This window comes from Uloborus diversus, chromosome 4 (assembly GCF_026930045.1).
Source record: "Uloborus diversus isolate 005 chromosome 4, Udiv.v.3.1, whole genome shotgun sequence".
Classification (NCBI taxonomy): domain Eukaryota; kingdom Metazoa; phylum Arthropoda; class Arachnida; order Araneae; family Uloboridae; genus Uloborus; species Uloborus diversus.
The window spans coordinates 131,263,114-131,277,795 of NC_072734.1; the positions used below are offsets into that span (position 1 = coordinate 131,263,114).

The 14,682-nt window shown below is 31.2% G+C and overlaps 1 protein-coding gene across 1 annotated transcript; it reads left to right on the forward strand.

The window, feature by feature from the left end:
- The first annotated feature begins 557 nt into the window (after window positions 1–557).
- Window positions 558–13,574, forward strand: LOC129220337 (39S ribosomal protein L17, mitochondrial-like). Its single transcript, XM_054854740.1, has 4 exons — window positions 558–864; window positions 5,057–5,128; window positions 9,356–9,515; window positions 13,279–13,574. The coding sequence occupies exons 1-4, from the start codon at window positions 673–675 to the stop codon at window positions 13,401–13,403; spliced, it is 549 nt and encodes a 182-aa protein (XP_054710715.1). The 5' UTR covers window positions 558–672; the 3' UTR covers window positions 13,404–13,574.
- The last annotated feature ends 1,108 nt before the right edge of the window (window positions 13,575–14,682 follow it).

Below are 14,682 nucleotides of genomic sequence, written 5' to 3' on the forward strand. Positions count from 1 at the left end.
GTTGCGCCTTGCCTGGGTTGCGTTCGCCGACCTCGACTCGTCGATCGGTGACTAACCGCAGCGTTATGATCTACTGGTCGACCGCAATTTAAGCTGTTGATTGGTTTAATAAGCCCCCTAGATACACGAGCCGACGCATCAGCTTTAGATCAGCCATTTTGGATCGGAGCGCGTGTTTGAATGGTTGTCTTTCTGGCAAGTTATCGCGTTTGTTGAGTTTTCCCTGCGAACCATTACTAGCGACATGTGAATTATATTTTTTTTCGCAAATTTGGCAAAACCCGAAATTTTTCTCTGATAACCCTAGCTCCGCAACAATGGAAAATCCGATCCAAAATGGCCAAACTTAAGCTGATGCGTCGGCCTATAGATGCTCTAGATTGGTTGATTGAAACAGGTGACTGTTTTGACTAATAATAAGCATTTTTTCACTGCGTGTTATTCGTCTGACGTCATTAACTGTCATGTGACCAAGCAAACGGTAGTAACGGTCGAGGTCGACGAACGTAGCCCTTGACTAATCACCAAAGTCAGTTTTTAAACATTCGCCACTGTAACCGTATAAAAGGATGTAAACAACTGAAGAACCAGGGCGAATAACACAATTTATTTTGTACGTAAATGTGAAACGTTTATGAAATATCCTGTAAATTAATCAAAATCCCAGTAATTATGACTGAGATAGCGAAGCTGGTACCAAAAATAAAATTTAATGTTGACCCCAGGCATCGAAATTTAAGGACTTACGAGGGTCCTTTAGGAAGAATCCGAAAGTTACGTAAAACCCTTACATCGTTATTTAAGTATGAGAGACTTGAACTTATGCTTCCAAGATGTGATGAAGTTCGAGGATATGCTGACAGAGTAATATTTATTTTGGAATTTCTCTTCTTTCTTTTGCCTCTCATGTCAAAATTTATTTAAAAACTTTCATGTATTATCTAACAATTTACGTTACGTGATACGTTTTCAATCTCTAGCTGACGCAGGTTATGCAAATTATTAAAAAAATACGAATATCGTGCTTAATTTTCAAAGTAATTAAGTCTTTTGATAAATTATTTATGTTATGGGCAAAACAAGAAAGTGGTAATCATTGGATTTGTGATGTAAATACATGTCTACAGTAGTCAGCGTTCAGAAGCACTACTCTCGAATTTGTAACTTTAGCTTTGAAATTTAAACTTTTAAAATGTTCTGAATAATATTTAAAACAATTTTATTATCTTCCAACTCCAACAGGTAGGTTTACATCTAGCACAATTTACTCTCAAGCAATTTAGAATGTGCTTAAGCACACTTCACCCTAAAATACTTATTTGTTTCCATAATTTTTTGGAAAGGGTTCGCAATGTTCCTGATTGCAGACATTGAACACCTTTGAAAAAAAAAACTCACTCAAAAAATTTTTGATTCAGGAATTTCTTACGCCGCTTAAGTTGAATTTAATAGCAAATGAAAGGTGGAGAGGGGGGGAGTAAGAAGAAAATAATGAAAAACACATGCATAACAATATATAAAAATGTTGAAAAAGCTAGAATGGATATTTTCACACCCTAATTCAGTTGAAACCTCTTTTTTTTTTTTTTTTTTTTAACTGTATTTTGCTTTGATTCTGTTTCACCCTTTGACTTAGTCCACTGTTATGTCATTCAATCTGTTAACAATTGTCCAAAGCAATTAATAGTACTTGGAAATGAACTAGTGATGTGCCAGATTGCTAAAAAAAGGAGATCCGCATATACGGATCATAAGTGTCAAGATCCGCGAATACGATACAGAATACGGATCTCAAATTTTTTTTGCCCAATTCAGCTTTTCAAGTGTAAAATTTTTTAAGGAAGGTATTTCCGTAATAATATTAGCACTGTTTTTTCAAAAAGTCATATACCGCGAAAATATAATCAAGACTATGATTTACTCTTTAAGAAAATCTCCTTTAAAATTGAGGGAGAGTTGGAAGGAACGGGTCAGCGCTGCATTAATGCTTAAATAGAATGAAAAATGATTTCTAGCTTGCTTGGTTGATGTAGGTTTACAGGAGCAGGAGTGTAAAGCTCCTACTGGATAGGCTAGATATACTTTTTTGCATTTTATTTCATCATAAATGCTGCGCTGATCCATTCTACCCAAATTACTCTGACCGACGGAATAACAAAGCCGGGAACATCTTTACAAACAGTAAATAGTGAATTTTGTGTCGCGCTTTTTAAAGGATGCCGAGAAAAATCAAAATGAAGAATAACAGAAATCTCAAATTGATAACAAAAACTAATATTAAACTAAAGATTAAAAACAAAAAACAAAACATGTCTCAGAGGGCCATTGGCTTCTGAAATGATACCTTATAATTTAAATAGGGAATAAAGCCTAATTTAAACGGAATTTAAGAGTCTTTTATTTTAATGTTTAAGAATTTTTAGAATAGAAAAGATCCGTCAAAAATGTAACGGATACGGATACAGATCTTTATTTTTCCTCAGATATCCGGAACATTACTAATATTGACGCCACCTAATTCACATTTGGCAGTTTTTTAAGAAAATTTGAAAGTGTTTTGATTAAAAATAAAGTGTTTTATTTTATGATTTTTAGACAAAATTTCTCAAAAACTGCCAAATCTCTATCTGAGGTGTCGTTAATATGTAAGTACCAGGATTAGAAATTCTCGGATAATTTGATATACATAGGATATTTTATGGAGAGAGGTGGGTTACTTTGAACCGGTCTCAATTATTTTAATACTATTAATATTTTTTATTTTATTTTATGATCAACAAATAGCACCTATGATATTACAAATCTTATAATGAAATGACATGGTACATATTGAACAAATTTTATTCTAGAAAGTGTTATTTCAGTAGTCCTGAGTAATTTTCAGGAAACTGTAACTTTATTTTTTTTAATGGTTTTCATCAAGATTGCGGAAAAAAAATTGATTTCCTTTCTTTAAGTAAGTTTTTTTAGTTCACAATAATTGGCATTTTTTTCATTTTTGGTCAAAAGGAAAAAAATTATGACATCACTTTTTCAGACCAAAAAGGTGGGGTAGGGTTGGTCCACTCTTTGTGGGGCATGTTGGCCCGGAAAACCTACTCGACATAATTTTAAAACTTTTTTTTTCTCTTTAATCTTAATAATTATAACAGTTATTCCAAGTGTTTGTATATCATACATTCATTTCTTTTCGTGTTATTCATGTTTCAAAGTAATTATAATAAAAACTTAAGGCAAAAAAAAAAAAAAAAGATTTATTTTATAATTATTTAACGAAAATTATACTAAATTAATTTTTATCAAAAGATATATTTCTTTTCAACATTTTTTTACTGTTCATGTTTTCAAATATACTTATAAAATTTTGCAGACAATTGTTTTCTAAGACTAAAGTATGCATACATGCTATAATAAGTTCTTGTATTAAATTATTATTTATTTATTTTTTTTTTTGCTAAACAAGCATTTCCACATAGAAACAAAATAAAACAAATAATTGATTAAAGAATAAAAAAGTATACTTTTACTTAAAATTATCTAATTTCATTTTTTCTCTTTGATTTTAGAACACAAAGATACTGAAAGTTGTCAATTTTATTGTACTTTTTCTACGAAATATATGGTATTAGTGTAACAGGATTCTTTTCTTTTTGGAGTTGTTTCATGGAATGCAATGAAGAAAAATAACTTTTCTCCCCTAGTAAATATTGATGTAACTTTGCATAACATATGACTTATCCTTCCAAAACCCAGTCCAATTAAAGTGCTATACTTCCAAAGCTCTGGAAGTAGCACTTTTATGTTCCCAGATATCATTAAACACATCTATAATTAACTTTAATCTGCATTGATTGTTTTATGAATATTCAATAATTGATTTTCCCTTTTGATTTTTAAAAAATAATTGCGTACAAATGGTGAATACTTATTGCTGTTTTTAAATAAAGATGATTTATCAATTAAAATCAATTTAATATGTTATATTGTTCTTTAAACTTTATATTTTTACTCTACACACCAAAGAGAATAAGGTTGTTACAAATTTTGATAGTATTCATCACTAAAATCATAACAAATATTGTTCGAGTTATGTGGTCCAACGTGCCCCACCTTCAGGGCACTTAGGTCCATTTTACAAGGTTCCGTTAAAAAATTAATGTAAAAAAAGTTTATCTATTCCAAATAAATCTGTGGTGTTGAGAAGTGTTTAGAGAAACTTATTGTAGAAAATCGAACTACTCATTAAATTTTTTGATGAGATAAAAAATGATAAGTAAAAAAGTGAACCAACGTGCCCCACCTCCCCTTATGCTTTGCCCTTTTTGATTGGCTGTTTAGTTGATCTCTAATGCTATCTCACCTGCGAGTGCCTATGGCAATGTGTGCACATTTATTTGACTTTTATTAGTAGGCATAAAGGTACAGCTAATTCTTTAGCTGCATAATTACGAATGGGAACATCGGTTAATTAAGAGGTGCATCATAGGAGTATATTCACAAAGTTGAACTTTTATGTAGCAAATCCTCGGCTATAGCAATCTCTAAGGTCGATTTCATTGAAGGTTCGTTATAATGTTGTTTGATATGCTTCATGAAAAACTTATGGTATAAAAATGAATCCTAACTAGTGTTTTTTTTTGATTCATTCAAAAACAGTCCTTAAAAGTCTAAATTTCATTTTTGAAATTTTATATATAACTTTGTACAAAGCTAATACTAACTCTTTAGGTTCATTATTATTATTTTTTTTTTTTTTGTGAGACAACTAAAAAAGATAATATAGCTTACAAACAAAGAAATAATCATTTATATAAATATAGTCTTAAAAAGTTATAAAAAAACGAATAAAAGCAATGGCAAAGGTTTTTGGCCAAATCCTTGTTATGTGATGTAAAAAATTTTTTTAAATTGTATTAGCAAAATTTTCTTGGAACTAAGGAACTTCATTTCATAAAGAAAAAGTATTTCTTCAACTACCACCAATATTCTGAAAATGATTTAACAACTTCATTTACCCACTTTCGAACTTACATATACTTTCTTTTTTCTCTTTCAGCTGATTACTGAAGCTATTCGTCATGGGGATAAACATCCACAGACGATGGATATGGCTAATTTTTGGTTGGAGGTAATTTTGAATTTTCAATATCTTTACTTATTTTCCCATAAAGTTGAGTTATAAAACTGTCTCAAATTTATTTCAATTAACTTTTATTATTTTCATTTCTGTTTTAAAGCAATGTTTTTCAAAGCAACTGCCAGAGGTTAACGAGCTCTAGCAAACAGGGGGCCAAGCCCTTTAGTATTAAAAACATAATCTTAATGAATAAAGTTTGAATCAATTATGTTGTTTTGCTTCGAAAATATTTCAAAAGAAAAAGGTTTTTGGAAAACAAATTGCTTTCAAGGCATTCTGAAGCTAACATAGAATGAATGCACAATGGACATTTGAAACTTTACTAACTTATAGTTGGGAAAAACCTAACCTGCAGCATTGTGAAGGCTACACAGATGATCCTAATCACAGCATTATGATGCTGCCAGGTTAGTCTTGCCCCAACTGTAGAAAATCCAGGTTTTCTTTCATTCAATTCGTCTATTTAAAAGCATCTTTAAAAACTCTTTGTTTACATTACTTTCATTGTTTTTATGTGCAGTTAATGAAAGACTTTCTTTAGTTAGTTTTTCTGTCATAATGCCTGCTGATTCCTGCTTTTTTTAATTGTTGCCAAAAACAATTAAAATAATAGTAATTATCAAATTAATTTTGCTAATAAAATTAACAAACTAATTTCAAGGTTGATTTAAAAAAAAAAGCAGAGATTTGAATTTTGGGCAGTTGAAACTTTTCAGATAATACAGGTTTTTGAAGCTTGCCTTGATTCAAGTCAAATCATTATTTTAAAAGCTTTTTTTTTTCACTATATGTTTGTTAGAAATTGTTTTTAAATTCAAGCATACAAACTTGCAGATTAGCTGGTAAAAATAAGCTATTCTCTCTTCATGCGAAAAACATTTTTATTACAACAAAAGTGAATACCCCTTTATTATTTTTTTCATAAGGATAGGTAACGAAGAAATCTTTTAAATTACAAAAAGTTTCTCATCAAAAAAATTTCAGAACAATAAAACTTAATAATAAAATTTAAAAAAAGGTTCTTTTTAATCTAAAGACTATTTTTATAAGCTTGGTTCATACTAAAAAGGATGAAATAAAAAAAGTATATGATTTCTTGATTACAACACTCAAAAATTTCAGTTAATCTTAATATCTTCATATTTAGGTTAATTCTAAATCAGCCAATAACAATTAAATTAAAAATTTAAAAGACAAAATAGGTGGCTGAGGATTTGTACAAATAGTTTTTACTATACCGTTTATATTTCTTCTTGTCTCAATTTTTAATTTCAATTGTTTTCGCTGTTTTAGAATTAGAGAGCATGTTTTTTCATTGCTTTCTTCTTTGCAGAAAAATATTGTGCATTCCTTAAGCTTACTGAAGCGCTCTAACATTGTATTCAAGCTACTCCATAGTGTTATGAAATCTGTAATGCACTTTCTCCATTTCTTCTAAAGTACACTTTTCTGGGTTTTAAATTTTAGTGATGGTTTTTGAAAACGTTTATAATTTTTACTTAATTTCTGAATTGTTGAACATATGAAAAAAAAAACCTCAAACGAGAATACCAATCCATTCTCCAAAAAATATACTCTATTTTTATTGTATTCTTAAATGGCAAATCAATTGTTCATCATATGAGGCACAAAGTTTTTCTTGCTCTTGCTTTTGTGTGAATAAAGTTAGAAATTCGAAGAAGGTGATTCAAACTTCAAATGATGCTTGTGAAAATATTTGTTTTGTGAGCAGCAAAAGTTGGGAAACGTTTGCATGGGAAATCTTTGCGGGATTTTACTCTCAATCTCTAATCCCGTGGGATTAATCACGCTAAATATCATGCGGGATCGGGATTCCAAATCCTAGTATCTAGGGCTCCCCTGGCAATTTCTCAAAATTGAGGTTTCCAAAATGGAGTTTTCAGCTATACATGGTGCGATCCAAAAGTAATGATCCTCACGTTACTTTACGCATGCACACCCTGCAGCTTGCTCCGCTCGACAATGACGGTGGTGGGTGTTGTTGGCTTTACAGCGCAATGCAGGCCAGTTGCCTTCCAGCTTTTGGAGCAGTCCATCAACTTTAACAGTAATCCTTATATGGTGGTGAGTGACACGGCGTTATGGAAAGTTCATTGGAGCAACGCAAAGAGATCAAATTTTGCTTTCGATTTCCTTCTGAAAGGTTCGCGATGCTTCAGCAGGCGTTTGGGACGGAGTGTCTGTCCTATTCACAAGTAGAAAAGTGGCACGAGGCCCTTCAAAAGCTGGGAAGTAGTGACTGACGATCTTCAGTCCGGATGCCCATCCTCAGCCCGTACTAACGTAAATGTGCAATGAGTGTGTGAATTTTTGAGCACAGACAGATGTTTGAGTCTCTACCAATTTTCAAAAGCCCTGGACTTATCGGAAACAATGGTGCAACGCATTGTTATGCAAATGTTGCACATGCAAAAAGTCTGCGCGAAACTTGTGAAGAGAGTTCTGATTGAAGAAGGTCTGAGTCAATGCTCCAGTGGTGCCTGCCCTAGCCTTCCTAGAGTCCAGGCTTGTGACCGCTTGACTTCTTGTTTCCACTATTAAATTTAGCGCAGAAAACGAAACGTTTCGGCTCCATTGAGGACATCCAAGTACATGTCAAGGCAGCCCTTGCAGATATCTTGAAACAGGACTTCAGGGATGCCTTTGAGTAATGGAAAAGCCGCCTACAGAATCACATTGTTGCAGGAGGTGCCTATTTTTAAGACTAGGCAGTTGTATCGATCAGCTCGTTAAAGCTGTCTTTTTAAACGAAGGCTCATTACTTTTGGATCGCACCATGTAGTTTTGATCGCCTTACACTCCGAGGACATGTCTTTGTGTAAAACTAACTGTTTTATTGAAGATGTAAGTATTTTATATGTTGTCCTATCTGCAGTTTCTCTCAATATTTTAGTGTTTCATCATAAAAAAGCTCCAACAAAGAATTTTGAAATATAAGAAGTTTTAATTTGATGATATTAATAATTCATCATATGTTCAGTTCTTTGACTGATTTTTATAAATGTTTGTTCAAGAAAAAATAATTAGGAAAATGCATTTGGAAATTTTAAGATAATGTTTGGGTATTATTTAAAACTGTTTGTAGACTTAGTTCTGGATTTCTTTTACAGTGAAAATTCATGAAATTAGCCATATCAGTTTCCATTTCCATCAAGAAGTTTAGTGTTTGAATTTTAGAAATGGATTGACTTTAAATACTTACAACTTACAAAATTTCTATCACCTTACAACATGTTATCGTAGCAGTCCAATGATAATACAGATCACAATATTTTTTTTCTTTTTAGCAAAATTATAATTGTTATCCAAATTTAACGAATTAAAGTTTTATGACCATTTAAAGTAAATTATTTCAAACTTGATTTACATTTCTGATGTAGTTATATGTTAAGAATATATTTTGATGTTCTATTCATTAAAAATATCTATCTATTTCAATTTTAACTACAGAAGCGTCTCGAAAATCCAAGGTAATTGGGGCTCATGATACCTCGAATTACTGAACACTCGGATTATCTGGGAAATTCTTAGAAATTAAAATATTATACTATTCGGATGGTTTTTATCATGATGTCTAAACAATTTTTGCGTGAATGCATAAGCTACCGAAAAATATATTTTGAAAGTCCCGTAATCCATTTTCAGCAGTTTTATCGTGACATTTCTGTGCGTGTACGTAAGTACCACTTAATCACGAAAACGGTTAGCGAGTGATATTAATTTTACGTCTGTTTTTGTACCTAGTTGTTAATTTCAAGGCATCTATTAATCCATCTCTAGAAGTTGATAAATATTTTATTCCATGTCTTTCATTTTGGTATTTAAATCCAAATCATTTTCTAGCTTATAAAAAAAATGAGCCTTAAAATATAAATAAAGCACCTCGGATTAAACAGATCCTCGGATTTTTGAGATTATACTGTAGCCATAAATTCTTATGAGCTAGGAGAATCAATGCAATGTGTGGCAGTCCATTTTAATCGTTTTAATTTGATAAGTTTTAAGTCAAGTAATATGTTTTGTGTTATATGTTTTCTACTATTGAGTGAATTACTTTTCAAAATAATTTCAGTGTTGAAAACATTTCCTTTCATACATGGAATCATTGCTTATATTCATATGCATAACTGCTAAATTTACTGTTTGTTTGTTTTTAATATTAAAAATATACTAATTTGCTGAATGTTTTTTCTATAGGACAAGCAAATGATACACAAGTTGTTTAAGGTTTTGGCTCCTCGCTTTGAAAAATATCGAACGAGTTTCACTGAAATGAACTTAATTCCTTTGCCATATCATTTGTCAGCAGAAAAAAAAAGAATACATTTTTATCAGTATTGTGTACTAGAGTTGAAAGGTAAGTACAATAGTATTTTGTAGTAAGTTACCGCCCTAAAGCCAGGGCTAAGGCAGAAATACTTAAAATACACCGCCAGCTCAGTTATTCCATCCAAGGACTGCAGTTTCGTGCTTTTTAGCACTCATCAGCCCGGAATAGGAATCACATGAGCTGGAGGCGAAAAATATCTTAAGGGAGCCAAGAGAGCCAAACAAACTGGTAGATATACTAGAATAACTGAGCTGGCGGTGTATTTTAAGTACAATAGTATTTTTGAATTTGCTCAGTAATTCTAATATCAGTGACTAAAAAGAGACCCGTACGTGATAGCAGGGGTGAAAGTTTTCAGCTGTTTGATAGACTTCCAGCTATTAAAAAAAAAGAGTGAGACAAAACAAGAAAAAAGTTTAAAAATAATAAATAATTAGTGAATGAGTGAAACCTAAGAAGCATTCACAAATCTTAGTGTTTGTATTTCAATTTGCACTGTATGATTATGTTAAATAGAAAACTATTACTCATTACCTAATGATGGAAAATAAATAATTCTCAAATAAAGTGAGGTTATTTGTTACAATTTTATTTCTCTCATACAATCATCATAATTCTTCAGTCTGATCATTTATGTTTAGGAGCACTTTTTGACAAAAATGAAATTTTATTTTTTAAGTATAAAGATGTATATTCAATCCTTTATTTTACTTGATTAAATCTAGGACACACCTATTTTTTTATTTAAAGAATTTCTGTCTTGAATATTGTTGCAACTTTTTCCCCGTGTAAAGGTCATGTGAGGGTCAGCAAAGGTTTCCCCATTGCGTTACTTAAAGTACCTCTCTATAAAGGTATTGCCAGGTTGGAGCGATTTAGGAAAGTGAATTAATTGTTGCAGCAAAATTACAATGAATTACGTGAAGCATATCACAGCATTGATTCTTGTGAGAAGTCACTTTCTGACTGTTTCCATTGTTGCTCACAGCGACGCTCCAGTAACTTTGCTGTGACTTATTGTGCTATCAAGGAAACTGTTTAAAAATGCAGAAAAATTAGTTAAGCTGAGTTATAAAGAAAATTGCTGTAAAAGTTAGATAAGTCTTTTAAAAACATGGTTGAATTGGAACAGAACAAGTTTGGGGGCATAATTCAGTTATTTACTTTTGGGTTGGACATTTGGTTTGATATTAAAGCAATAGTGGAAAGAATATCAGGTAAAAGTCAGGCAGTAAAAACGGATAGTTTTAAATAGTTACATGTTGTGCATAAATAAAACATTACACAGAAAATAAAACTAAAATCATGAAAGCCCTGTATTTTTTATCACTTTAAATTTGCATCCAAACAGTATACAAGTTTATTTTTCATATTAAAATTTTAAAAAAAACTTCCTTTTCATTCTATTAATTTTAATTAGTTCTACTCAATTCTTGTTTATTTGCAAATGCATATAAACCAGTTATAATATTAGTAGAAAGATCCAGAAAAAAGGAATATTTTCCTTTTTTTTTTAAACTCAAAATAGACAATGAGTTAAAGATGGTTTGATGTAACAAAAAAAAAAAAAAAAAGCAGGGTTTTTTTTAGTAAGTATAATAATGGTAATAGTTTTTTTTTTTAAATTAATTTCTTTGAATCATAAGCAAAACCTTATGAGAATTGCAGTGAGAAAATTGTGTCACAAAAAGGAATTTTTGCTTTTTTGTAAAGGTTTTTTACAAATTGTTCTGCACTGCAGGGTTTTTTAATTTAAGCTTTAAATAACTTATGTGCAGACATTAAATGACTATTATTCTGCCTATTGTCAAATAATATTTGTTTATGCTAATGTAAATTTTTACAATCATAAAAAATGACAAAATCTTAATGCTTCAAAAATGTTAGTTATGGAGATACATTATTTCTCTCAGTGTGTTTTTAACTACAAGTTAGGGCAAACCTGGCAACATTGTCCAGGCTATGCATATCCTAATCACAGCATTACAACGCTACCAGATTAAGTTTATCCCAATTATGGAATGAAATTGGACAAAGAGATGGTTCATAAATCACTTCATATGTAAGAAATAAACAAATAATCTATTTATTCTCTTCTGGTCTACCTCTGAAATGAAAATTTATGGAAATATACTTATTGCGTGTTTGTTATAAATGGAGTCCAGATTATATGCAAATGGGAATATGCAATTGCATATTTTAGCTTTTGATGTTAATGCATGTAATTGCATAAAAACTGCAAGTTTTCAAAACAACTGCATATTTTTTTGCATTTTCACTCACTTTTAGATTTTTTTTTCATCAAGGAAAAAAAATACAAAAACCTATTTGTTTCTTTATAAAGAACAAAAAACTGTTCTACCTCATCACACATTTGCTAAAAATTAAATTTTATTGCCAGAAATATTTAAAAAATGTAGGAATAAAAAGGCCATTTGAGGCAGTGAGAAGCAAAGGGATGTAAGCAGCAAAATAAAGAATTTGGAAATAACCAGTACAAATAATAGTCGAACCTCGCCTCTGTTTCGGTGCAAGAGATTGTACTAGAAGCTCTGGTAGAGACTGTTATACAGCATGATTTAGAAAAAAATTTCTCAATGAAAGCCAACCTAGAACCTTATCTCAGGGATTGCGCTAAGGATTTCGAATTGTTCGCCAGTAAATTAGCCAAATTTTTAAAGTGTTAGCCAAATTTCAAAAGTCTTAGTCAAAGATTAACTTTTACTCATTTTAATGTATTTTTGTCTGCAGAAATATTTAATCATAAAGTGAAGTATAACTTCATTTTTGACAATTTTTTGAGGATAAGGGCAGGGGTATATCCAGGAATTTTTGTCCGTTTTTAGGAATTTGGTGAGGGGAAAAAAAATGCAAATTAAGTAGTTTTTTCACAAATCATATGTAATTTTTCAAAGGAAAAAATGGCTAAAAACAACTTTAAGTGATATTTATCATTCTTTAATAAATTTGACAGTAGAAATAAAAGCTTTTAACAAAGTAAAGACTGCATTCCTATCTTACTCCAATGTTTCAGACATCGAACACAATGAAACAAACGCGCCATTCAACAAGGCATCCGCCAACACTTTCAACTCTGTAGCCACGCTGCGCACCTTGATATCCAATCAGCGAGAGGCGCAAGTACAGTGGCTCAAAGAGGCGAGAGGCAAACGTCTTCCTTCCTCCGATCCGATGCTAATGCGCATGCGCGCACCTCAATCTACTTGGAGTGGTCTGAGGATAAAACAACTTTCAGTGATTGCTAGTCTGGGAGTTTTGTGAAAGGTTCGTTTTTAGGGGTCGGAATTTTGTGAAGGGTCTGTTTTTAGGGGTCCAAATTTTGTGAACGGATCTAATTTTTATCTAGATTGACATCTGAAGGGAGATTTTTTTTCCTCTGTGTATATTTTAGAGAATTTTCTGTTCGCCAATAAATTCGCCGAATTCGAATTTTGTTCGCCGATTTTATGATTTTATCGCATTTGGCGCATTGGCGAATGCTTAACGTGGTCCCTGATATCTTCAAACACGTTTTGGTCAAAACTTGAAAATGTCCGCTTACAATCCATTTGCTTCTCACTGCCTCGTTTGTGTTTTTATTCAAGTGTGACAAACTTTTATTTGTGTGAATAAAAAGTTTTATGCATATTTTAGGAATTTTCGGTGCACACTGATGATTTTACTCTGCATCAGTGCATATAATGCAGGCTCTTAAAACAATTTTAAATTAATTTGATATCAGTGTTAAAGAATAATCTGTGTTCTAATCTTTTACCATTGTTTTCCCTAGGAAATCCATACCCTCCATTGCCCAAAAAACCAAAGCCTAATAGTGATTCATTGACAAACATTTTGCTGAAAGAAGCTAGCAAAGACTTTCAAAAAATGAAATTAAAATCAAACACTAGAAGTTGAATGTGTTAATGTGTGAATACTATGATACAGTTTAGTTTTAGAACTAAAAACAGGAGCTCATGTGCATTGATCTGTACATCACTTGTGTACTAAAAATTGTTGCCAGAAAATTTTAGTTATTGTAACTTTTACTGTTCATTGCATTGGCGTAATAAATTTTTCTACTTGATAGCTTTGTTTATTTTCTAAAAAAGGTGAAATTGAGTACAATGTTTTTTCTCATTTTTTTATTTTATCTGATTTGGGTTTAAATATAATTTAAAAAAAAAAAATTTTAACCCAATTACTGCTGCATTTTTTAGAAGATTATTTTACACTTTTTACAAAATCTTGTATGACTTATAAAACTAAATCATCTCAGTATTTTTCATTTTAAAATACAATCAAATCAGACAAGAAAATTAACATAACAAGAAATTAGTAAATTATAGTTAGTAACAATGAAAATAATGGTATTACATCAAGTTGTTCTGAAATTTTGCAATACAGTTGACTCCTGATAATGCAAAGCTTTATAACTTGAATATTCCTTTATCTCAAAGTTTTCATGGGGTCTCAAAACTCTAGAGAAGGCTGAGGGAACTTCCCATAACTAGAACAATAACTCAAAGATTTTAGCCAGTCCCTTAGGACTTCAAGTTATTGAGAGTTGACTGTCCTTCCATTTAATATTCTTAGTTCAAACTTGAAGTACTAATATTAACTTCACAAAAATAATGTCTTAAACAGTATTTCAGCAAAAAAAACTTCAAGTTTCATATTACTTGAAATCTTTAATAACAGCCAATTTATGACACCAGAAAATAATTCTATCCTAATCAGATCAGATGGCAGTAGGGGAATGAGACATGCCAAAATAATATGTGGAAAATTATTTCTAGTTTGACCAGTAGATGTAGCAGCTTTAGACTTGGTACTACATTTACAGGACAAGCTAAAGATAATTTCCACCTTTTATTTCGGCCAAATGTTGTGCTGCCCCATTCCTTCATTCTCTATCTTATCATTTAGTTTGCAGATTTTATCTTTTTCTTGAAGAATGAATTTTTGCTCTATGCTTGCACATTCAAGTCTAGTACATACAGCAGCTCCTGGTTACATTGTACCTTGCTACATCACTCATTCAGATACAACACTTGCACTTTTTCATTGTCTCCAAAAATTAAGTAAATTCAACCTTGCTTTAAATTTGAGACCACTGATGTAAAAATATGATACTTGTATTCATATATATATATATATATATATATATATATATATATATATATATATATATATA

Excerpts from the sequence above, each read along its gene's own strand:
- LOC129220337 (XM_054854740.1), top strand. The coding sequence starts at position 673 with ATGACTGAGATAGCGAAGCTGGTACCAAAAATAAAATTTAATGTTGAC. Across the intron at positions 5,129-9,355 it reads TGGCTAATTTTTGGTTGGAG|GACAAGCAAATGATACACAA; the intron begins GTAATTTTGAAT and ends TTTTTTCTATAG. Across the intron at positions 9,516-13,278 it reads TTGTGTACTAGAGTTGAAAG|GAAATCCATACCCTCCATTG; the intron begins GTAAGTACAATA and ends TGTTTTCCCTAG.